We start from the raw sequence: 26,283 nt of genomic DNA, 5'->3' as shown, positions 1-26,283 counted from the left end.
TTCGCGTATATCTTGCAGTCTACATTTATGAGTGAGATCGGCCTGAAGTTCTTCGCCTCTGTCATGTCCTTCCCTTCCTTTGGTATGACTATTATGTTTGCCTCAGCCATTGATGGGGTCATGCGTCCTTTGTGGACGCACTCGTCAAATACCTGTTTCAATGTGGGTTGGAGTGTGGTCAGGTATTGTTTGTAGAACCCTGCTGTAAAACCATCAGGCCCTGGTGCTTTGTTTTCTTTGAGGTTGGCCGTGGCTTTCCTTATCTCTTCCTCCGTGACTGTTAGCTCTAGGACATCTCGTTCTCGTTCTGTTAGTGTGGGTGTGGCTATGCTGTTGAGGAGTTCCTCGCCCCCGTCCTCTTTTAGCGCGTCATCTCTTGTGTATAGACCCTCATAGAAGTCCCTGAAGACCTCCAAGATGTCCTTATTGGCAGTCTGGGCCTTGTTGTGTTTGTCTTTGATTGCCCCAATTGTGTGCTGCTTTTGTTTCCCTTTTAGGTAGGTTGCTAGGTTTTTCCCCGCTTTGTTGGCAGTGCATAGGTTGACTGATTTATATTTGTTGATCCAGGTCCCTGCTCTTTCGCTTAATATTCTGTTGAGCTCATACTTCAGTTTGGTTAGTTTTGTGAGTGTGTTGTTGTCTTCTAGGCTAGCAATGTGGCTGTTCTCTAGTGTTTTGATCTCTTTCTCTAGGTCGGCTATTCTTTTGTTCCTTGCTTTGTTCATTTTGCCCTTTATTGTCATCACTGTCCCCCGTATGGTCGCTTTTAGGGCGTCCCATAGTACCTCTCTGGGTGTTTCTGGTGTATCGTTGATTGTCAGATACTCTTTAATCGCTGTGTCTATCTCTGCCCTCGCTGATGTGTGTTGAAGAAGGCCGTCATCGAATCGCCACCTGCGTGTTGGCTTTTCGTTGTGTCTGCCCGATAGGGATAGGCTTATATGTGCGTGATCTGATATTGTTCTGGGTCCTATTTCTGTGTGGTCTATGAGGTGGGTGTGTGTTTCTGACATTAGTATGTAGTCTATCCGACTGTAGGAGTTGTGGGGGTTGGAGTAGAATGTATATTCTCTGGCGTCTGGGTTGCTTAGGCGCCACGGGTCCTTAATCCTCAGTTTGGAGCACAGGTTTCTAAGGATGTTAGGGCTAGTTGTTGGGTAGCGTCTGCAGGGGTGTTTGTCAATTGCTGGGTCGAGAACTTGGTTCAAATCTCCGGCGACGATCAATAGGTCTTCCATTGGTAGGTTGTGTAACTGGGCACCTATCCCCTCCCAAAATTGTTTGTCCTCACTGTTAGGGCCGTATATGTTCGCGACATGGTAGGTCTCTCCTGCTCTCTTGAGACTGGTCACTAGTGTCCTACCCTGGGTATCTGCTTGGTAGCTTGTAAGAGACAGGTTCGAGTTTTTGCTGATTAGTGTTACTACCCCATTCTTTTTGTTCTGGGCTGGCGATCCCACCACCTCCCCTATCCAGTTGGCTCTTAATCGCGGGATGTCTGCCTCTTCTAGTCTCGTCTCTTGGAGCACGTAGATGTCGCTTTTAAGTTTCCTTAGGTGTTCGAGCACCTTCCTTCTTTTTACCGGGCTATTCAGCCCCTTGACGTTTAGGGAGACTATTTTGATATCTGACCCTATGCTATTCTGGCTGTTATGTGTCATTAATGCTGCTTTGTATTCGCTGTGCTGGTGTACTGCCACTATGCTCTTTTGCTCTCCGCGCTATGTGCCTATTCATGTCTTCGTGCTTGCCTTTGCTCCTACTTGGTTCGAGTGTGATGAAAGAGAAGTAAAAGATGCAAGAGTTGCAGAGAAAGGAAAGATAGTCAGTAAGCCCATGTATAGAACCCCCCCCCCCCCCTTTTCCCCCCCTCCCCACTCCCCCACTCTCGCTTTCCCGCCCCCCTCCCTCCCTTACTTGCTAAATGGGTGTGCGACGACAAAGTTCCTCTGCCCGCATCATCCCTGAGGTAGAGTTGGTTTCTTCTTTGGCTGTTGGTGTGTCTCTTTGCTCGGGTCTCTTTTATGTCCTTCGGTCTCTCAGTCTCTCTATTGCCGGGCAATTCCTTCATTTTAAATTGTGAGGTAGATACGCAGTTCTGTGTTTCCCAGCTGAAGCTCGACGTGTGCCTCTTACTCTGACTGTTCGTTCAGCGGCGACGCGCTCCTCTTTGCAGCCCCTGGGCTTTTGTTTTCCTCCATGTCCTCCACTGCTGGGCCTTGCAGGTATCGCTTTAGAGCCTCTGGGCATTCGAAAAACATCGTCTTCCATTTGTCTGTTACCTTGAATTTTGTTGGGCTGACGAAGCTGAAAGTGGCTCCTCTTCTCCGCAAGGTGTCTCTTTGTGCCAGGAAGCCTTTCCTTAATTCCACTGTCGGCTTTGAATAGTCCTGGGTCAGTACTATCTTGTTGCCGGCCCACGTCAGATTCTGATTTTTCCTGGCGAAGGCGAATATGGCTTCCGTCTGATTTAGTCTCAGTGGGTTGCAGATTATCGCTCTCGGGCCTCTGCCTGTGGTTAGTTTCCCTGCTGGTACCCTATATGCTTTTTGTACCTCGAAGCCTCTTTGGAAGGTGATGCCTGTAAGTTGTGGGATCATCTCCTCCAGCATGGCGGCACAGGAGCCTGCCTTGTCCTCAGCCCCTTCCGGTACTCCTAGTATTCTTACGTTGCCCCTTCTTGCCCTGTCGTCCTTTTCCGCCAGCTGTTTTTGTACAGCATTTGTGGCTGTTCTCAGCTCTGCTATGGCCTTGGTGTGCCTGCTTGTTTCATCTTCTACTGAGCTTATTCGGCTTTCTGCGGCTTCTATTCGCGTATTTGTTTTGTGGAGGTCCGCTCTTATGGCCGCCATCTCGAGTTGCATGTTCTCCAGCTTGAGTTTCGTCTCTCTCCCCACCTCATTGCCTTCGTTCACCTTCCGCAGGATGGTCTCCAGAGTGACCGGCTCGCCTTTCGTTTTGGTGGGGGAGCCTTGGTTGTCAAATTTTGGTTTCTTCTGCTGATCGCCTGTCAGCTTCCCGTCGCTGCCTGCCATTGTTCGGATGCCCCTCCTTGACAGGATGTTGATCAGCCTCCCTCCTGCTTGCGCCACCTTTGGTGTGCTTGCTGTGTTTGCTTTCGCAGCCGGTGGTTGGGCAGCTTGACTGTATCTGCTCGGCTCTCTGATGTGTCTTGTTCTTGTTTTTGCCTTTGGCCCAGCCAGCGTGCTGGCTGCCTAGTTTGTGGCTTGCACGGCCACTGGCTCTTTTACTGTCACAGCTTTCTTCGAGGGGATGTACTGGGATGCCTGTGTGCTGTCGAGCTGAGGTATTTCACACCCCACTGTGGCTCAGCGGGCGTGTTTACTTCGCTGTGTGCTGTCCCTGTGTTGCTCGCAGGGCGGGTGTTAAGGGCTGCTCAGGCTTAGGGTGCTCGCTCTGCCTTCTGCCCCCTCTGCCTGTTGTCTCACCGGGGTGGTGCATCCTGCCTCACCTCAGCCCCTCTGCTAGGGGTGCTGTACTCTCCCAGGCCTGGTGCGTTTTTAGCGTTTTAGCGTGAGTTTTGGGGTGCTAGAGGCTCACATATCGCGCTGTCCTCTTTTGTGTTGCGCAGATCTCTAGTGTGGCCTCCTTTGCTCAAGTTTGCTACCGCTTTTGGCACCGCGTCAGTACCGGTACAACACCTCCCTCCTTGGCCCTTGTGGCATCCGGTGTTTTCACCTGTTCTGGGCCGGTTGTTTGTCTCACTGTTGTTTGCACTCGCTAGGCTCTCGGCTCCAAAATTGCAGTGGTCTCGCTGCTTCGGCCCCTCGATGCGTGTTGAGCATTACGCCCCCAGCGCCCACCTTTTGCCGCACTCTCCTCCGCCCTTCGCCTCTTCTTTAGGCTCCGCTAGGCTCCGCTGGTACTCGCGCCCCTCCGTCTCTCCGTCTCTCTGCTTACTCGCTATTGCTTCCGGTTGCCTGGCTCCTCTCCTTCCGCTTCCGGGTCACTCGGCAGCATACCTCCCACCTTCCGCCTTAGATCGGGGAAGACTTCCGGTAATGGCGCCTCACCTCCACTCACTTCCGGTTACCTGGCGTCGGCCCTCCGGGCTTGGGCTGGTTCGGCTTCGGCTTCTGCAAGGTTTGGGTCACTTGCTCTCCGCTCCTTTCCTCAGCGCTGCGGTTCCCCTTCTTCCTCGTGTTGTCGTTCACTTGGGGGCAATTCCGCTCTCTGTCTCGCCTGCTCTTGCTGCAGATCTGTTTTGGGATCACGCTGGTTGGTTCCGGGGGCACCGCTATCGTGCCTCAGAGGTGGAGGTCCCTTCGTCTCTTTACTCCGTAGTCTCTGCTGTCCTCCTCTTCTCTCCTCACGCCGCCATCTTGCGTCGCGCTGTTGTTGACTGCCCGGTGTGTTCAGGAGCTGATTTCCCTCGTCGTTGTTGCGCATCCGCACTTCTTGCACGTCGGTCAGTTGTGCAAACCTTCCTACACCTTGTGTAGTCCTTTTGTTCCGGTTTTGTCACGTTTGGCTGGTAGTTTTCCCCTCAGGGATGCGGAGCTGCCGGACCTAGACGACCGTCTCCATTGCCGTCCAAGCCACGTCAGCCGGTCTAACCCAAATTCCTACCTTGGAGGGCAGAGCGCGCAGTTCAGTTGTCTTCACACTCATTATGAGGCTTGTATGTCTGTGGTGGGGGCCGCACAGGTAATGTTGAAAGGGGGCGAGAGAGAGGCAGAGGCGGAACACAGGGTGGAGCAAATATATACGGGAGGAGGAGGTGAGAAGAAACAGAAGGGACAGACACAATGAGGGCAGTGGTGAAGTGTCAATATATAACGAGCCAGCAACACCAAAAGTAACGAGGTGCCCTCGGAAAATAGCATCTGACATTTGAACTCAGTCTTTAAACGCACAGTAAATGTTACGAGATAAGAACAAGATTTACAGGCCTGTTTACAGCAATGGAGGAAGTGACAACATGAGCGCTAATGTGAAGTGTTCTTTAACAAACAAAAAAGTTGTTTCTAAAAACAGTTAAAATGGGGGCAGCAGATGGATAGTAGTAATTGGTCCATGCTCTCGGAAGGGCTAAACACAGGAAGTGGCATGACTCATGCATGCCAATGACCAATGGGGAGAAAGAATATGAAAGCGACGACAGAGCCAACAAACGGGAAGCCTATGGGCTGGCTGAAGCCCACATGATGAACATGTCTCTTCGAGAAAGTGCATGCACTGTGTAGCCGAGATCCAAAAACCAATATGGTGGCACCCCTCTACTTGGGGGGAGTTTAGTGTGATTTAGGTGGATCTTCCGCACCATCACTGCCACCCATCCTGCACTAAACAGGTATCAATTGTTCCAGGCGCTGCCCCGCGAGAAAAGCAAGATGGTCTTCGGTTATAATAATTCAATACACAAAAGGCTATGTGGGCGGAAAGGTATCACACAGGGATTACCTGAATAAGGCGACCCTACTTCACTGGTTTGTGTAAACTTTTTTTTATAAATAAAATTAAGACAAACCCCTCACCAATCACGGGTTGAAGTCTTGGCTTCAGCACCTCAACAAAGATCTGTGGTGTTCTGTGCAGGTAAGGAGGTACTGTACTCTAATCACACTGTCTGCATTTTCCTCCCACCACAACTTCTCCCCTGCCGGTTTGGTGATATCCTCTGTACTATATTATTTCACTATTGAAACAAACAGTCAAAGTTTATGACTCTTTAAATGGCCGATGTAGACGCTGTACAAATGGCTGAATATGCACAACTAATGAGAACGAGTGAACTCGCAGAGTGAGAAAGCAAGGCTGAGACAATATGCGAACAACTGAAAATTGCAGAATATTAATTGTGCAAGACTTTCAGAAGAACTATACATCTAAAACTATGTAATTTACATATGTAGGCTATAACATTTGGCTGAAAAGTTGTTTTTTAAGATTTGTAATATCATAGGTCGACGTTTTTTGTATTCAATGTCCCGTCGCCTCTGCTATGAAATCCCACCATAAATTAAGAGTCATGCATACCATCTTTGCGTTGACCATTGCCGCTTTCATTAGCTGGAGGACCGCAGTGTCCAGGTTCTTGAGTAAATCTGTGTTGATGGTTTCTGAGAACAAGCTGTAGAAATACTCTCCGTGGGAGAAGCTGATCAGGTTCCGCTGCGACGTTCCAGAGAGCGGCACGGAGAGCATCACTGTATTCAGCAGGAGGCTCACCAGCTCCTCGCACTGTGGAAGTGGGGACACATGGTTAAACAATGCACAAGGCCCAACAACAAACATACAACGTGGAAAAAAGTTCTGATTCATATTAAACAGGTCATGTATGACCCCCTGTGGTTAAACTTATTTCAGTGCATTGTATTACAACAATTTTCCTATATTCAAAACTACAAGTGTTGCAGCCAAAAATAATTAAAGGCAGCTGATGTGGCAGTTAGAAAGATCGTCAATAATATAAATCTCAGAAGAAGAATACAGCAGTGTGTTTTTCCTCATACTAAAGGACACCAGAAAATTACATTTAAAAAAATCTGTGATTAACTCGTTTTTGACAGGAGTAGTTTATAATCAATATTTTGGCAATTCTGCATTTATTTTGAGTTATTGTGGAAAGTTTTGTAATATATTTCTTCTCCCCATAATCGATCCATTGGCATCACCCTACCGAAAATCTAGTTTTGGGAACAGATGAACTTTCACACAGAAGCAGTCAGGCTATTAACTGGTATCTGTGGAATATATATGGCTGTTTTTTTTTTTTTTTTGCAGCGTCATATAGCGTGAACTCGACCTAAAGATACTGGAGAGCTTTATATGACAACTAGTTACATAGCGCATAGAAACACTTTTTTGTAGGCACAGGTTGATTTAGTGATTTGCCCAGAATCACAAAGATGTTGAGACGACGCCCAGACTCGAACCTGGTCCCTAGTTCCAAAATCGGCAGCTCTGGCCGTTATCCACATCCTCTGGACTGTAATCAAACACTAACTACCATGTGCCTTTAAAAACATTTCTGAATCTGTTAAAGATGCCCACCTGCCCTCCTAAGTCGAAGGCCAGCTGAAGAAGCCCCTCTGCTAGGCGCTTACTGCTGATGTCCAACGATGGTAGGGACTTCCTTTCGTCACCAGGGGCAATGCCTTTGTAAACAACTGAAAGTAGTTTCCAGCCAACAGCCAATCGGTGACCAGCTTCCTGCAAGAAAAAGGTATTTCAAACGCTAATTATTAGAGAATAGGGTGAAAATTAGTTTAAAGAGGCACGAGTAGTACAACCTTAGAATCTGACAGTTTATGTTACAAAATTATAAGCAAAAATAACGTATTTCAGGACAGTGATAGCGCACTAAGGCCTTTATTTTAACGTGGGTGAAGGGAGGAACTAGTCTTCCATCACTATAGTGTCACTCATCAGTATCATTTACATGGAGGTCGCAGAAAGAGGGACGCCACCAATGTGATGGCAGTATCCACACCACTACCATGCCAAACTCGCCAGTTTACAAATGCATGAATCTACCCTTGCCCATTTTTAGGTCTCGGTCTGATCCAGCGCATACGCTTGTCTCGGCAGAGACATTTTGGGACTCTGAGAAATGCTACTTTGCCGGCGATCAGCTTGCTAGAATGCGCACAAGAGCGTGCGCGTGATAGCAAGCTGGTGGCCGGCAAGGTAACACTTGCGGTGATGCGCGTGCCCACCACTCGCGTCACCACTCGCTTTTTTTTATTTTGTTTTTGCGATCGCGCTAGGCGCATTTGCCGCGCGCGCACACAACTCCCACTTCTTTCCCTCCCCCACCTAGATCAGGCACCATTCGAAGCTGCGACTATCTGTGCAGAGGGGCCACCCGAACCCACTTGTGAATTTGGCACGTTCATCATTACAGCCTTCTGTGTCAGGGGGCGACCCTGCCATGACCCCGCTGTTCCGACAGCTGCCTTCCTTGAAATGTCCGTTTCTTCTCCGCCGCTGCTTTTATCCTTTGAAAATCTTATTTTGCGTTCAGTGTGAGCAAAACAAAGAGCTATGTAGAGAATTGTGGTCGACATACTTTTTTTGCCAATCCAACGTAAAACACGCATTGCTTATTAATATGTATTTTATCAGCAAATACAAAAGAGAGAAGGTAATGGAAGTCGCATTCAAGCCATTGACGCAGATGCTTTGTTGAAGCTCGGATAATACAGTGCGGCAAAAGCGTTACTTTTAAATCACATCAGTGCCTCGCCCAGAACGCTCTTTATTTACTTTCACTACAATAGTGTTTTTTTGCACCCAACGTATTTAATTTGCAAATATGAATAGTTATCTCTATGACTGCGTAGACAGCGCGCGCTAAGGTACGTTTTCTTGCCTTTTAATCATTCATTAAGTATAGAATAAGTGGGGCGCTTACCCGAGGTGGAGGTACAGTTTGGTGTTGGCTTGATAACGTCTATTTTTTTTTAAACGACCTGGTTCAAGTCTAGTTTATCGTGTTAGCATTTAGCATAGGGTGACCAACTGGCATAGGTGCAAATTCAGGACAGCGAGTATAAAAATTCAGGACAAAGGGTCAAAATTCAGGACAAAGGGTCAAAATTCAGGACAAAAATTCAGGACAAAGGGTCAAAATTCTGGAAAGAAATTTGGGACAAAAGTTACGTTTTCAGACACATCAGAGGAAGTCGTACAATAGTGTATAAGTAAGTAAATAGACAACCAACATAAGTGCAAGTCAAAATAAGTTTCTATTAAGTTGAGACAGTCGTGCAACTCACTGTTTAGGTATGTGCACACTTTTGAGCAACTGTGCAGGTCTTTTTGTGGTATTTCATATGATATTTTGTTTACAGTCTGGGGTTCTTTTGAAGTGTTGTCCCACCTGCACTGCAGGGGATGCAGAGGCCATCAGCCTTCACTAATCCCCTTCACCAAAGACCTCCCTCTGCACAGATTCCCTCACTATAAACCTCCCATGGTGCCCCTCATAGCTATATAGACCCTCGCTCATGTGTATGTCATTTATTTTATAGTGCTGCTCATCCCAATGTAGGGTGTTGAGCGCTTTAGCTCACACACTTATTGTTCAGAGACAATGACTCATATGTATCTAAATCAATATATAGGTAATGTTACTTAAGACAAGGAGGGCTACAAGGTGTAGGAGTCAGAAGGCATGTATTCTGGTAGCTACTAGATGCAGAGCGACGGGAACTATGCAGCAGGGAGGGCCAAATTATGCTGCAGAGTTGGCTGAATTATATGGCAAGAAAAGGGAATTTGCGCAGCATAATGCTGCAAATTTTGTCATAGTATTACCATATTATTTTCTCATTTTATAACTTTCTGGTCATAGGTTGAACCTCATTAGTACCCATATAACTCCCAAATATAGAAATCTGCAAAGGAAGGTGACCAGTCAACCTTTATAAAGGGCCTTTGCAATACATCACTGCCTTTTTAGTTATTTTTTAACCATTTGAGGTAGCAATTGTTTTTAAATTCGAATCTTCAGCTATATTCAGCTAATGATGGATTATGTGGCACATGCGACACATCCATAATCATGCGAAAACTGTTGAAGCCGCACAATTGCATAATTCCAGTGACCCCGAAATACAAACTGAGGATATAACACATAACATAGTGGTGGGGGTTGTCTTTACAATTATAATATAAATAAATACTTTATTCTGCATGTTACACTTTGTGCTTTAAAAGAGGGCGCATTATGCCTCTATGCTTCTTTATGATGAGTCAAAACCGGGATTAGTGAAACTCCAGATCTCTCCAAGAGATACATTAATCACCAGAGTTAAATAGATATTTTTGTTATGGCCAGAAAATTGCAGTAGCACAAAGCACTCCGAAGTCTTTGCCTTTCATCCTGTTGGAAATTTCAAAATGTAGCCAGGTCCTCCAGCACTACTCCTCCACAAAAGCAGTATGCTGTGCCCTACAACTATGCAGAGAACTGCACGCCACATGTTGTAACTACACAAGGGCCCATTGCAAGGGAGTAGCCAGAAAAATAAAATACCCCCCGCTTTATATGGCACTAAATATAGGAGCAAATTGAGCTATCCTGGTCTTTCCTTTTGAAATCTGTGAAAATTGTTCCCCTGATAAAAGTTTGCAAAAATAATGCAAAATTATGATTTTTACAGCAGGAAAGAAACTTGGTCAAAAACTGCATTTACCTATATTGAAGTTTGTCTTTTATTCTTTCCGTCTTTTCATTTTCTTTCTTTCCTTATGTCCTTCTTTCTATCCACCTTTGTTCTCTACTTTCTTCTTTACATCCTCCATTTATTTTCTTTCCATCTTTCTGTCTGTGCACCCTTTCATTTCGTCTCTCAGTCTCTCTCTATTCTTTCAATTTATATTTCATTTTCTTTTTATATTTCAATATTCCACATTAACATTAATTTGTGTTCTCCAGTATTAGGGGTGTCTTTCATAGATTCACATGCTTGAATATTCCCCGTCGTCGAAATGGGAGTCCCACGGTACATAAAAATAGCAATAATGCTAATATAACATAAGTGATAACATAATACATAATAAAATAGAGATAATACATACTGTAAAAACCTCTACAATGGTACTTCCATAGGAATACATTATAAAGAGAAAAACTCATTTGTAACATATCAGTGTCATTATGTTAGTCCAAACTGCAGCCAATCAGGCTTAAGCACCCTCTAGAACCTTCTCCTCAGAAGCTTAAGCCCTCAGATTTTCTACCGCACGTCGTGTGAAGGGAGTCTCCCTGAGCTCTGCTCAGTTTTCTTCAAGTTCTATTACTTCAGTTGTTTTTCTCCAAGATGTCAAGTAAGAAGTCTTTGTTTAGACCTTGCTCTTCCTGTGGGAAACTACGTTTGTTTGAAAAGGATCCCCACCAAAAGTGTATTTACTGTTTATATCCAGAACACAAGGTGACTGACTGTAAATTTTGTACAGCTTTTCCAGCAAAGACTCTCAGAGACAGGGATGGTCGTCTTCTTCTGTGGTTGAAGCGCCTTAAGGATAAAGAGGAAGTTTTATCAGACGCAGAGAGTTTCCAGTCAGGCTGTTCTACTGTTGCTTCTAAGCGTGGCAGTGTTCAGGAGTTACCTTCTCCTTTTTTGAAGAAGAAAAAGTTGGCCTTTACAGTGGCACAAGTAAAACCTACTGCTCCTGTGGTTTCTGTGTCTACGCCCACGAGACCTGGCTCTCAGGCGTCATTTCCAGCCTCTATAAGTGTTGTTACACTTCTAACACCGCGGTCGTCGACTGGCTCGTCGACGACCATTCCATCGACGAGGTTGGCTGCGGTGTCTTCGTCGACGACTTCAGTGACGACGTCTGCTTCCTCGTCGTCGACGATTGTTTCGTCGACGTCTTGCACGTCGACGAGAGCTTCAATCTCCAAAGTCTCGTCGACGATCCCGATTGTCTCGTCGGCGAAGAAACTGCCGTCGACGAAGAAATCATCGTCGACGTTGAAGATTCCGACGACGAGTTCCACGTCGACGAAGGTCCCGTCGACGCTGAAAGCTCCGTCGACCAGCTCGTCGACGACTCTCTTACCGTCGACGAAGTCTTCGTCGACGAAGAAGATGACATCCAAGGATTCGTCGACGAAGATACCGTCGGCTGAGGTAAAACGCTCGTCGTCGACGACTACTTTTAAGAAGGCACCGTCTCTGACAGCTACATCGTCGACGGCCACCGTAGAAACAACTGGCTCGTCGACGGCAACGGCTAAGTCAACGGCAGTTTTGTCTTTACCTTCAGGATCACAACAGGAACACACAGGTTCCACGCCAGAAATGGGTTCTTTCGCCACTATGCCCCTAGTGCCTTTGCCTTCTATGGACAGTTGTAAGGAGTCTACTCTCCAATTGCCACCTCCTACTCTCCAGCCACCCTCACCAATGATGGCTACTGACCACGAGACGGAATCTATTGGGGACGACGATGTCCTTGGTGATGCCCATAGTCCATCGGACTTGATTATTAAATGTCAGGACACGAGTTCTGAGGACGATGAGGAGGAGGACGTTGACCAACAAGAGGAACAATATGTACAAGTTCCTATGGCAACATTTCCGGTATCTTTATTTTCCAACCTCCAGCATATGCTGGACGATTACAATAGAAGATTTCCTCCGACACCTCAGAGTACACCAGGCCATGCTACATCTGAGACACCAGGGCCTACTCACCTTCAGCACTCTTCAGAGCAGGCTGCTCAACCAGAACGGCCCCGTCCTGCTATCCCCACAAATTCGCAACAAGTTGCGGAAGATGAGGCGGAGTCGGACAGAGAGGAAGGGGAAGTACCCCAGGATACTGATGAGGACCAGGACCCAAATATGGCGGAGTTCGATGATTATCGAATGCAGACTCCCTCTCCTCAGCAGGCAGACGCCGGTGATTCACCTCCGGTTGACATCGCTAGCTTCCATGTTTTGATGAATAAAGCGGCGGACCGCTTTAAATTACCGAGAGCTCAGCGACAGGAAGACTGTTTTCTCTATGATTTTAAAAACCAACCTTATAAACAAGTCCACACCATACCTATTATCGAATTTGTATGGAAAGAGGGTATAAAGATCATGCATGCTCCTAACTCCTTGCCTGCTCAACTCCCTCGCCTGGAGAAGAAATATAAGGCTCCAGCTGGTTCCCCCGCTTGTTTGCTCTCGCATCCTAAGCCGGATTCAGTGGTAACCCAGGCAGCGTAACGACGATCACGTAACCCTGCAACTCCTATCACTGCTCCACCTGATAGAGAGGGTCGACGTTTGGATGCGATTGGGAACATTTTTTCATCCATGGCATCTACATCAGTCCGTGCCGCAAATGCGTTGGCCATTTTAGGTCGTTTCGACCGGCAAATGTGGTCGGATTTTTCTGCGCTAATTTCGCTGATACCGGAGGCGTCCAGAGCAGAGGCGCAACAGATCCTTCAAGATGGCATGAGGGCATCAGAAGAAATGATCGACTGTGCGATTGATGTGGCGAGTACTGGTTTTCGTATCCTTGCCAGTGCTGCGGCGCTCCGACGTCAGGGTTGGCTTAAGTCCACATCCTTTCGACAAGAGGTCCAGTCGAAGATACTCGACATGCCATACGACGGTGAGTCTCTCTTCGGCTCTCACATCGATGAGGCACTTGAATCAATAAAGAAAGACACCGATACGGCAAAGTCGCTTGGATCCTTACAATTCAAAAAGCAGCCCTTTCGTGGTGCACGTGGACGAGGCTCGTCTTCAAGCACTTTTCGAGGAGGACAATCACAGTACCGCCAGTACAATCAAGGAAATCAGCGTTACTCCAACCAGCAGTCTAATCGTCAGCCACAGTCAAAGCCCTATAGAGGAAAACCTAATTATAGGGGCTCCACCAACAAACGCCAATGACTTTCAGGTTGCGCAAGGAGTTGGAGGGAGAATCCCGCAGTTTTATTCCCAATGGTCTCTGAGAACATCGGACCAATGGGTATTAGACATTGTACGCAAGGGTCATGTTTTGGAGTTCACAGAGTTTCCTCCAAATTCTCCTCCATCAGGCCCGCCACCTCCCCATTTCGAGGAATTGCAACATCAAGTTCGTCTTCGAATAGAAAAGGGTGCAGTCGAAGTGGTTCCTATATCTCAGCGAGGGAAAGGTTTCTACTCACGGTTTTTCCTCATTGTCAAGAAGACGGGAGAGTGGCGGCCCATTCTGGATTTAAGAGCACTCAATTTCTTTCTAAAACAACAATCTTTTCGCATGCTGACACTATCGGAAATCTTGCGACTTCTCTGCAGTGGAGATTTCCTAACAACAATAGACCTGCAAGACGCCTATTTTCATGTGCCAATTCTCCATCAGCATCGCCAATTTCTGAGGTTCAAAGTGGGGCACATGCACTACCAGTTCAAGGTGCTACCTTTTGGCCTACGATCGGCACCTCGTGTCTTCACGAAGGTTTTGGCCCCGGTCATGGCTCATCTGCGTCTTCAGGGAGTGCAAATCTTTCCTTATCTGGACGATTGCCTTCTAAAATCCCCATCCCCTCAACAGCTGGCTCACGACACATGTCTCTGCCTGCAGACATTCGAGTCACTGGGGTTGACCATCAACATGGAGAAGTCACACCTTGCACCGTTGCAAAGAAGAAACTTCCTGGGAGCAATTCTAGACACGGACCTGTCAAAAGCCTTCATCTCCCAAGAACGACAGCAAAAGATAGTCCGTCTGGTCACCCTCATCCGTTCAAAGCAGTCAGTTTCTGTGCGGACGTCGAAGTCGTTTCTGGGGATGGCATCGTCCTGTATCGCTCCGATCCCGAATTGCAGGTTGCGCACTCGCCCTATACAGGAGGAATTGGACCTGCAATGGCGCCAAGTGTCAGGGTCTTTCAACGACCTAGTACGAGTCTCGTCCCGCATGAAGGACAGTCTGCTTTGGTGGAAACAACCATCCAATCTAGACGAAGGAACTTCGTTTCTAGTCCAGTCTCCGGATCTAACGCTGACCACAGATGCGTCCATGGAGGGTTGGGGCGCTCATCTCCTGGACCTTTCAATCAAGGGCAAGTGGACGACGGCACAACGAACCTGGCATATCAACAGGCTGGAGTTGATGGCGATCTTCCTAGCGCTCAGATCCTTTTTGCCCGTAGTGCAGGGGGAGTCCGTGCTGGTTCAGACGGACAACACCACCAGCATGCACTACATGAACAAACAGGGCGGCACAAGATCTCAGCCACTGTCTCGGCTAGCTCAAAGGATCTGGGATTGGGCTTTTCGTCATCAAATTTCTTTAACGGCGGTCCATCTGCCGGGGGTATCAAACATCCTAGCGGATTCTCTGAGCAGGTCCACGTCATCCACTCACGAGTGGGAATTACATCAGCCTACTCTGGACATGGTGTTCCGCCGTTGGGGTCATCCCATGATAGACCTTTTTGCAACCCCACTAAATCGGAAGTGCCCCGCCTTTGCGAGCTGGCATCCCCATCCAGAGTCCAGCGGAAATGCCCTTCTCATGGATTGGAGCGGCCTGTTTGCTTATGCATTTCCTCCAATCCCGTTGGTGCCGAGAACGTTGTGGAAGATGCGCAGGCAATCCTGCCACTTGATACTGATCGCCCCTCGTTGGCCCAGACAGGCTTGGTTCTCAGAACTTCTTCTGTTATCCCTATGCGCTCCCATTCATCTGCATCCACGTCCAGACCTCCTGACGATGGACGAAGGTCAAATTTGCCATCCAGACCCAACCACGCTTCAGTTATGGGCATGGAACCTGAATACATCGAATTCGCAAATTTAGATATACCCCAGGAATGCAGAGACATTCTAGCTTCTGCTAGAGCTCCATCAACCATTAAAGCGTACAAGCTAAAGTGGAAGCGTTTTTGTCATTGGTGCGCTGCATCCGATATCCATCCAGTCAACTCCACTCCGGAGCAACTTTTGCCTTTCTTTTTGAGCCTCGCTCAGTCTGGTCTCTCTCATGCCACCTTGAGAGTCTTTCTAGCAGCTATTTCGCGTTTTCGACACGATGGTTCAACGTCTCTCTGCTCATCCAGAATAATCCGACAGTTCTTTAAAGGTCTCTTCAGGAAGTTTCCTCCTATTAGGCGCCCTCCTCCGGCATGGCACTTCAATGTGGTGTTGTCACAGCTTATGAAGCCTCCTTTTGAGCCAATTCACAGGATAGACATCAAGTTTCTTACCTGGAAGGTTGCATTGCTTTTGGCCTTAACATCTTCTCGTCGTGTAAGCGATCTTCACGCTTTCACGATCAAGCCTCCGTATTTACAATTTAAACCCGATGGAGTGTCTCTTCGTACCAATCCCTCGTTTTTGTCGAAAGTACCTACTGATTTCCATTTGAACAAACCTGTCTTCTTGAAGACTTTTTCCCCGGATCCAAGATCACCGGCAGAACAACGACTACATTCTTTAGACATCAAACGTTGTCTAAAGTTTTACATTTCAAGGACTACCCTTTCCGCAAATCCGATCAACGGTTTGTAGCATATGGAAGGATGCGGAGGGGACACTCAGTGACAAAACAAACAATTGCAAGATGGCTCTCAGCAGCTATATCCTTCTGTCACCAACAAGCTGGCAAGCCTTTACAGTGTTCAGTAAAGGCACATTCGACGAGAGAAAGACACCCCTAATACTGGAGAAGAACAATTGTTACTTACCTGTAAACAGGTGGTTCTCCAGTATTGGTGTCTTTCATAGATTCACATGCGACCCACCCATCCTCCTCTCAGAGGCTCTCTTCTCCTCATGCGCTATTATTACTAGTGCTACGAAAATCTGAGGGCTTGAGCTTCTGAGGAGAAGGTTCTAGAGGGTGCTTGAGCCTGATTGGCTGCAGTTTGGACTAACATAACGATTAATATATTTATATATATAATATAATAAAAATTCAATTTTTCAAGCATGTGAATCTATGAAAGACACCAATACTGGAGAACCACCTGTTTACAGGTAAGTAACAATTGTTCTTCCATTTTTTCCATTTGATCATCCTCTTGTCCTTCCTTCCATTGTTAAATCTAAATCTTTCTCTTTCTTTCCAGCTTTCTTTCATTATTTGCATTCTATTCTTCCTTCGCTTTCTCCCTCTAGTTGCCTTGTGCTATTTTTAGGTCTTGCCTAGCAGTGCGCTGCCCCCGCCTAGCAGCACACATGGGATGCATAGGCAAACAGACCTTTAGCCGTTGATTCCCTTTTTGAGGCAAAAACGTGCACACGTTCCATTGTCTTCAATGGCAACGCATGCACGTGTGGCGATTCCCTTGCGGGAGCGAGCAACAGCGCCATATGGTAGCAATTATCGCTCTCACAAGGGAATTGCGTAGGCCCCTCCTCTCTCCCCCATCCCCCTGCTGCCGCGGGAAGCGCGCACGCTTGTATTTTGATGCCTGGGGCTTTTTTTCTGACCCTGAAGAGTACTCCTGAAAAGGTTTAATGAATTCCTGATTACGTCTGTGTGAAGGCAATGCTGCATGCTTAACTATGCAAAGGGCATACTTATGCAGGTGAAAATGCTTCTAAATAAGCATAATTGCGCCTCTGATGGTGTCTGGCTCTGCTCGATTTGGTCAGGTGTCTGAATGAGTTTGTGCCGCATTTTGTTTTGTCCACATAGAGAATGAAAGCATGCTTGTTGAGGGAGTTGTGACCAGACACGACCCCTTAAATATGCGTGCTGGCCAACTAACAGAGACGTGTGAAAGCTCCAGTTCGCTCTCTTCCCCCTCCCCCCACTCATGTCTGCTTCCCTGCCAAGCCCATCATCGTGCTCAGTGGCATGAGAGCATCTCGCGGGTAGCGCCGGAGAAGCTGCTGCGGCACGCCCGTCTCTGCGACAGCTCAGTCTTCAGCCGCTTATCACATGCTCCTTAGTGCCCCATCCCCAGTGGCCATGACGGACAGGGGTCTAGTTAACATGCCAGACATGCGAGGATCCGAGCTCCCTCTTCATGACCGAGGTAAATAGTCCCGGCTCCCAGCACTGCACGCCAGCAGGGGGCGGCTTTCAAGTGGCACCGTGTCACAGAGACTGAAGGGGCCCTCTGCCCAACTGCTCTACTCTGCTACCCAACGAACAGTCAGGGAGTCGTCGTTGCTTGCAATTTGGCCAATTTAACCCTTGCTGCTCCATTATGCTTCGGCTCGCCCGAGGATGGCGTGTGCAAGGAATGGACCTAATTTCGGCAAAATTCTTCCAGGATTTCCAGCATGTCACAGTTCCTTCTTACATCCTCTAGTAAATCAATTGTGATATTAATTGTATTATTGCATTTTTTCAGAGGTCATCCCCTTTTTAAGGTCAAACCCGTCCTGATGAATGTGACCACTTCCCTAAAGACAAATTGAATATTTTTCATGGGTGACTCGGCGCTACCAAACAACACTGTTTGTTTTGTGGGAGCTGTAGTTTCTTTATTTGCACTGTGTGTGTATCTGGGGTATCCAAAGTGGAAATTGCTGTTTTCTAAAAAAGCAAACACTGGCTTATGAAGTCGAATGTGACATGGGTATCTTTTCAGCTTCGTGCTCACTAGTGGTAGTGACATTCCGTGAGCAGGCACTCGCCCTGGCCACCTCTAGGCGCTAGAGTGTGATTTGCATAAGCATTCGAGGTTAAAGAGCGTCACTGCTGATAGTGTTTCCTCTAGTGTGCCATGGGTGGCACCTGACTTTAGACAGAGGACGTGACCAAACGTGGTTCAAGGAGATACACAAAAAAACATTTTTCTTGACATTTAAGAAAGCACAGGATGTTCAATAGCTGTGAGTTTTAGGGGTGTGATGATTACAAATTGTGTTGGTCCTGTCATTGGCAGCACTGGCAGGATCAAAGGGTGGTGCAAGGTGCAGTTGCTTTCCAACGAGCGCCCTGGCACTTATTTGTTTACAAATTGAGCACTGCTGACACTCCTGGGCCTACGCTGGACACCCCAGTGACAGAGCTCATTGAATACAGCCTTCCAGAAGAGGTCACAGGTGCTCCACAGACAGATCTGCCGAGTGGCTCCCTGTAACCATATGTTTATCATTTGTTTTGAAGCCTTAGCTCATGATGGTAGAGGGTGACTGGAAGACAGACGCCACATTAAAGTTCAGCTTGTTTTGGGCTCGAGGGCCCTAGACACCCTCGGGCTAAGCCAGAACCAGGCCTGGCTCGAGCCTTCAGTTCCTTCCCCACTTCTAAACGGGCGATAGTCACAAAGTTCTTAATGCGCAATCCAGGTTGGATCTAGACGTGGGTGAAATTGCTAACTTTTTGCAGCAAAATTAAGGTTTTGTAACAAATAGTAATTTGCCAGTACTTTGCAATTTTGTTTTTTTTACTAATTAATCAATCACCCCGCATTGAAACTGAAAAGTCTCGTGAGACACTAACAAGATTGGTTTCAGTAACAAATGTCTCTCAGTGACACTTTTTCTGTGCATACACTGGTATGTTGCAAGACATTGCACAGCACTCGGATAAAAAAAATACAAGCATTTGCAATGCAACAGGTCTCGCATTTATGCGAGTTTGAGCTATCTGCATTGTAAATGACAATGCCTCTTATTTATGTTTTGGTTTTTGAAGCATAAATAAAACGCATTGTCATTTACGATGCCAATAGCTCAAAATCATCATAATTTCCCTTCTGTCGTCGCTTTTGTCTACTACAGCACCCTCTGCCCCTCTGCACCCCCCCCCCCCCCCCCCACACACACACACACACTCAAGCTGCAGCATCACAGTGCTTATTCTAGCTAATCTGCGAGTTACAGATCAAAGGAAGGGCCATGAAACACTTATCTGCCCCCCCACCCCCCACCCCTACTTCTCCACACCTTTGGCCCATTGTCATTCTTTAGGTGATAATCGGCCACATCAGAATGACAATGGGCCTGGTCAAAGACTGAGCGAGGTCGGGGAGGGGCTGCTGCAGCCTCAGAGAAGTGCGAGCTGGCACAGCTGCCATCCCCAAAATTACTGACAAATGGCGTCCGTGAAAGAAATGCTCACGGACAACGGACAAGGGGCCCAAATAACGGGCAGTCCGTGAAATTTACGGACGGTTGGTCACCCTAATTTAGCATGTTATCCAATATTGTTTTGCATATCTTGAAGACAGGCAGTCTTTGATTAGCAGTGTCAGCATTAAAAGTTTGTGATTTGCATGGACCTACAGGTGTTCACAGCACTTAGATTTCAGATGACTTACCTGCATTCAGAGTAAGACATTTAAAGACCATTTCGTTTTCGTGCCTATCCCTTTTGCACTCTACGGAACAGATGAGAATGGCAATTTCCAATATTTAAACAGGTTAGGCTACGTTAGGACCCAAATCAATTCCAACCTTGTTACATCATGCTGCATTTAATCCAGAAAAGCGGCACACTTAAGTTATCAGCACTTCAATATTTTGTACGTTTGGCGTGTTTTGTATTTTTCTCCCAACATAGTGTGCATATCCAGCTTTTGAGATTTTAACAAGCCTCTTTCCAAAATTAACACCCTTTGCATTATGCGTGAAGTCTGCATGTTATCGCTAGTATTGTTTTTATGTTGTATTATTGACAATTGTGTAGCGCCCTGACTCAACCACACACACAACCACACACACACACAACCACAACGACACACACAAACAACCACACCGTCAGTGCACGCTTTCACCAGGCACAGACACCATCAGTCGTCAGTGCACGCTTTCACCGGGCATAACCACCACAGTCAGTGCACACTTTCTCCAGGCACACACAAACCACCAGCCGTCAGTGCACGCTTTCACCAGGCACACACACACCACCAGCCGTCAGTGCGCGCTTTCACTGGGCACACCCCACCAGCCTTCAGAGCACATTTTCACCAGGCACACACACCACCAGCCATCAGTGCACGCTTCCACCAGGCACACACACCATCAGCCGGCAGTGCACACTTCCACCAAGCGCACACACACCACCAGCCATCAGTGCACAATTTCTACAGGCACACACACCACCAGCCATCAGTGCACACATCAATTGTTAACACATCCACATTTAACTATTGTAGCAATCGCAGTATGGCGCACTTTACTTTTAAACATATTCATCTAAAGCACAGCATGCCACCATTGCTAAAAAATACACTTTTTTGGCCTACAATTTATAGACTTTTGTTGCAATTGGTGTTGCAATATTTAGCAATGCCAATAGCTCAAACGTAATTAATGCGAGACATATTGCATTGCAAATGCTTGTTTACATAGTCTGCGAAGAAGGAAGGGGCAGCTTGGGGTTCCTCCATGTTGGAACGGTGAAGCATTTTTGCCTACCCTCTCCGGCACTCAGGCAGTTGGGGATAGCAGGACGACCAAGTAGATTCAGGGCAGTGTGTTACTCTTTACTATTGTGACTACAGGGGCATGCTTCCACCTCCTCCAATGTGGCATTTGTAATTCCCCAGCTGGGAATCAGGACTTAATAAGGATTTCTGACGAAGTGATTAGTATCTCACCTTAACCAGTGCATGTTTTCAACCAGGGTAGTGTGTTGGTTTTGCCCTGATGAAAGCCCGGGACCCCAGTGGCCATAGTTAAAGGGCTGAAACATGTCAACTAAGAGCTAAAGGTCATAGGACCATTACATCCTAACTCCTGACCTTTGTAAGGTAATTATAACCATACCAAAACAACTATTAATAAAGGGAAACCGAAATGGGTCTGAGGTATTTTTCAAATCTTTTTACGTACCCAACTAGGATAAATATCAGAAGTGCTCCCTGAAATATGGTTGAGCCCATTCTGGTTTTTGTGATGGTTAGTCCCCTGGGAATCCCCAGTGAGCAGGTCACACACAGGTTTCAGGCGAGGCAGGGCTCCCTGCGCACAGGGGTAGATACAGGCAGCTTCTGACACCTCCAGTAGTCAAGCTTTCAAGGCAATCTTTGGGATTTCCTTCCCTGGAACGTAAAATAATTCCACGACGTATAGTCTTGGGGAATCGCTCCCACCACCACCCAACGTTTTCCCGCGCCAGAAGGGCACCACATTAATTAAAATACCAACGGTGGCTGTGGTGTAAATATAGCAGAATGAAGAGGAAGATTTGGAATGGGTGGAGGCAGTGAATTAATCACATCAAAATTTTCTATGTTCACAACATCTATAAACTTAGCATTAAAAAAATAGAATGAAGGCAGATAAATGCACCCGATGGTCCATTTAGAAGGTGAGCAAAGCTTCTCCATCACATAACAATAACACAATTCACTTCCCCTGGTAAGACTATGATATAGAAAAGTAAATTAATGTTTAGTGTCCGCTGCAGGTATTTGAAATGGTAAACACAAGGTTTGTAGTTTTCCAATTCATGACCGGTTTTGGGAGGCTAATTTCACAAACAAAGAAATCATGGACTTAACCCGTTTTATCCAAAGCAAATTCACAAATATTAAGACTGCTTGCTACATTTGTCAAATCCCACCCAACCCTAAAACTTTCTTCGTAAATACGGAAAACAACAGAACGTTCGAGGTTCCTCTATTAAAAGTTTGAATGGAAGGGAAACGTCAAAGGGACACAATTTGGGACGACGCATGACAGCAAACAGAACTAACTGCTCAGAGTGCTGAAAGTCAAGGGGTTCGAGCAAAACGCCAAAAAATGTTAAACACGAAAATGGCACTAATGCACACTTTTTTTTAAATAGGTTTGTTAACAACGGAATATACAAGCAATAACAACAGAGTCAGAATAAAAGGTAGCATGGATATCAGCTTCCTGCTCTCTTACACAAAAACAAAGTAGTTACAGATGCATTCTCTAACAATAATCCAAAAAAGTATATAGACAAAAAATATTAATTAAAAAAACCTCCTGAAATGAAGAAAACAAATGTACGGATGACATTTTCTCCTAGCAAATTACCTTGGCTTGTATTGCAGAATCCAAAAGGCCAGCTTTATAGAGCTGTTTGCACGCAGACAAAATGGAGCCCAGTCTAGCATAGTCGAATCTAGCATCAGCGTTGTACAGGTCAACCGCACAAAGTTCTTCAATGCTGTCAAGATAAAAGAAAGAGCACTGAAATACTACATTCCTTTTACTACATAAACAAGTTATTTACAAAGCCAAATTTATTCTAAATACAAAACATTACTCACTCATACCAATGTAGTTTTCCAAAACCCCAAAGATCTCAGAAGATTCGCTGTCATTTGGACGTTGTCTACAACTGACTGTGGTGAGCATGTCTTCTATAACCAGTCCCTGTGGTAGGGGAAAGCAGGTATTACCAACCTCCAAAGATGGGCGGCAATCACCTCCATCACTTTCGTAAAACACATGTGAGACGCTAGTAAGGTAATTGGGAACATGGCAAACTGAAAATGCTCCCGGCCGACCTCGAGGCTCGAGCTGCAGCTAACATCTAGTGGGACTGCACGACGAGCATATAAAAACATATATCCTGCAAGTTCAATGCGACCATCCAGTCAACCAAATCCAGGGCGGACAAATATTGCCCCAATGTGTGCATTTTGAATTGGTAATTTTGCAGGAAGGTATTCAGAGGGCAAATATCTAAAATAGGATGAAGGCTCCAGTCCATGTTCAGCTCGAGGAAATAGCAGGAATACTAGCCCATCCCTACTTCCGAGGCCAGCATCCTCTTTATGGTACCTTGGGCTATCAGAGTATGCACCTCTTGCAGCAAAGATAGATAGATGGTCTCCAAAAGCTGCTCTGATGTGAGAAGGTGTTTAAGTGGATCAGAAAGGAATGGTAGGGGATAGCTACATTAAATGCTTTGCTGCATCCTGACTGCCCTGAATGGTTTGAGACAAAGAGGCCTGACACTCCTCTAGGACTGCCGGCAAGATCTCGCTACTCATGTCCCAAAGGGCAGGAGTATTCGGTGAAGGAAGTATTTTAACTGCTTTCCATTATTTAGTGTAGGACTGATTGTCTCTGAAGTTGACCACTTCTCAGAAGGATACTTGAAAAATAGTAATCTGGTTGATGAGGAACTCAAACAAATTTAGCAAGAAAGTTCGATATGGACATAGTCCACTGCAGCTTGCATTTTGAAATACAGCGAAGTGGTCAGTCATGGCCTATGGCACAAAGCCAGCCAGTCAAAATATTTCCTACAACAATGGCACCTGTCCATGGGAAATGTTTATGTACTAAGTATACATGGGTTTAAAATGCAGCTACTATTACAAACAAGCATTTACAATGCAATAGGTCTCGCAGCATTAAAGTTTGAGTTATTGGCATTGTTTCACAATGCCAATAACAATGCCAATAACTCAAAATAGACAATGCGTTGCATAACTATTTTAGCAAACTTTGAATTGGTGAGCAGGCAGAGTGTGTGCAAGAGTATGCTGTTCTTGAAAGCAGTGTGGTACAGAGTGCAGGAATTTGGATGACCTGAGCAATGTGGATGATGCACCTCACGCACAGGGCTGACGCAGTTATTATTCACACAGCTCTGATGATGCACCTCACGCACGGGGCTGACGCAGTTATTATTCACACAGCTCTGATGATGCACCTCACGCACGGGGCTGAAGCAGTTTTTATTTACACAGCTCTGATGATGCACCTTAGGCACGGGTTCACAGCTGTTATTATTCACACAGCTCTGATGATGCACCTCCTGCACTGGTTCACAGCTGTTATTATTCACACAGCTCTGATGATGCACCTCACGCACGGGGCTGTCGCAGTTTTTATTTACACAGCTCCGATGATGCACCTCAGGCACGGGCTCACAGCTGTTATTATTCACACAGCTCTGATGATGCACCTCACGCACGGGGCTGACGCAGTTTTTATTTACACAGCTCTGATGATGCACCTCAGGCACGGGCTCACAGCTGTTATTATTCACACAGCTCTGATGATGCACCTCACGCACGGGGCTGACGCAGTTATTATTCACACAGCTCTGATGATGCACCTCAGGCACGGGCTGACGCAGTTATTATTCACACAGCTCTGATGATGCACCTCAGGCACGGGCTCACAGCTGTTATTATTCACACAGCTCAGATGATGCACCTGAGGCACGGGGCTGACAGTTATTATTCACACAGCTCTGATGATGCACCTCATGCACGGGGCTCACAGCTGTTATTATTCACACAGCTCTGATGATGCACCTCACGCACGGGCTCACAGCTGTTATTATGCACACAGCTCTGATGATGCCCCTCACGCAGGGGGCTGACGCAGTTATTATTCACACAGCTCTGATGATGCACCTCAGGCACGTGTTTATAGCTGTTATTATTCACACAGCTCTGATAATGCACCTCACTCACGGGGCTGACAGAGTTATTATTCACACAGCTCTGATGATGCACCTCAGGCACGGGTTCACAGCTGTTATTATTCACACAGCTCTGATGATGCACCTCCGGCAAGGGTTCACAGCTGCTATTATTCACACAGCTCGGATGATGCACCTCACACACGGGCTTACAGCTGTTATTATTCACACAGCTGTGATGATGCACCTCAGGCACGGGCACACCATTCAAAAGTTTTGAAAACAAACCAAACATGCATTAAAGCCATCCTTTAAAACAATGTTAATCAAAGCAATGCCACCTTTAAGATTAAATCAGGAACTCCTGTTATTGGAAATCAAGTCTCTAATCTCAGAGGGACATCCTACACTTGGATTCTGAATAAAATGTCACTTTCTGCATTCAGTATTTGCTTTCCAAATAAAATGCTTACAAAGGCAGAGGCATAATATTTAACTTAAATTCCTGTGTGTTGCGATCCGACAATCAGTGTGGAGGTCCCCTGACATATACATATAATCTGTGCTGAACATTACTTTACTTTACCGTGATAAGATAAGAAAGCAGAGCGACAGAGCTGCTGAATAGGAGAGCGAGCCCTTCTTAAAATGGCCAATGACTGCAATATGTGCGCGCGCACTCGAAAACGAAACCTAGCGTGGGGGCGAGACTTCCGTCTTGTGCGCGAAGCCCGCGCCCACGGAGTTCCTGGTGCGAGGAGCAGTGGTGACGCGGGGCTCCCATGCCTGAGGGAGAGCCCCGCGGAGGCGACAGAACACCGGATTGGCGGTAAGTGGGCCTTGGGGGGCGCTCGTTTGTGTGTGCGTGTGTGTGTGTGTGTGTGTGTGCGCGTGTATGTGTGCGACGGCGGGGGTGTCTGTTTTACTGTCTCGCTAAACTACACAGCCATTACTACCTACACTGTCTAGTAGTTCTTCTTTTGCATTCAGGATCCAGCCATTTCATTTTCTGGCTAGCAGGCAAACATTGTGAAACATTATGAACCAATCAGATATTCTAGTTGGCATCAATTTAGATGTGCTAAAATGACAAGAGTTGGATTTGTGGTGCTCATCCTTCTGCAAGTCCACGCTCATGAAAGGCGACCCCATATGATGGCTGCTTTGATGAACTAGAACACATTATAAATAAAATGTTTTGTAGTTTTAAATGAATAAATAAATGTGCCTTTTATCATTTCATAAAGGTATTTCCTCTGGTACGATATAGTACAATGCTATTTCTATACTACAGAACAGAGCGTCAACGCATGCACTAGCTCAGACATTTCACATATTTTTCGACATTCTGGATTGATGTCTTCATTACAAAAGAGAAAGCAGGCAACCTGCCACATCTGTAAACGCCTAGGCTAGTTGTGAAGTTAAAGTAATGAGCAGTCTGATGTGCTCTGAATAGGCTGCACCTGGCTGCCAGCATTTTCTTAGTTGCACTCAGTGACAGCGGTTGTAAAACTTCCCTTCATTAAAAAGGTTTGCATT

The 26,283-nt window shown here is 46.4% G+C and overlaps 1 protein-coding gene across 1 annotated transcript in view; it reads right to left on the bottom strand.

Moving 5' to 3' along the window:
* Positions 1 to 26,283, bottom strand: part of PRKDC (protein kinase, DNA-activated, catalytic subunit) — a 3,158,350-nt gene that overhangs the window by 2,465,900 nt on the left and 666,167 nt on the right. The window contains exons 34-36 of the mRNA XM_078687323.1: positions 22,389 to 22,521; positions 7,018 to 7,176; positions 6,001 to 6,204 (exon numbers count right to left, since the gene is read on the bottom strand). Of these exons, the coding sequence (XP_078543449.1) occupies positions 6,001 to 6,204; positions 7,018 to 7,176; positions 22,389 to 22,521 (496 nt within the window). The remainder of the gene's footprint in view (positions 1 to 6,000; positions 6,205 to 7,017; positions 7,177 to 22,388; positions 22,522 to 26,283) is intronic.

Source organism: Lissotriton helveticus, chromosome 4_1, assembly GCF_964261635.1.
Source record: "Lissotriton helveticus chromosome 4_1, aLisHel1.1, whole genome shotgun sequence".
Classification (NCBI taxonomy): Eukaryota; Metazoa; Chordata; class Amphibia; order Caudata; family Salamandridae; genus Lissotriton; species Lissotriton helveticus.
The sequence above is the reverse complement of the archived record's forward strand: the minus strand, read 5'-3'. Positions and strand labels throughout refer to the sequence as shown.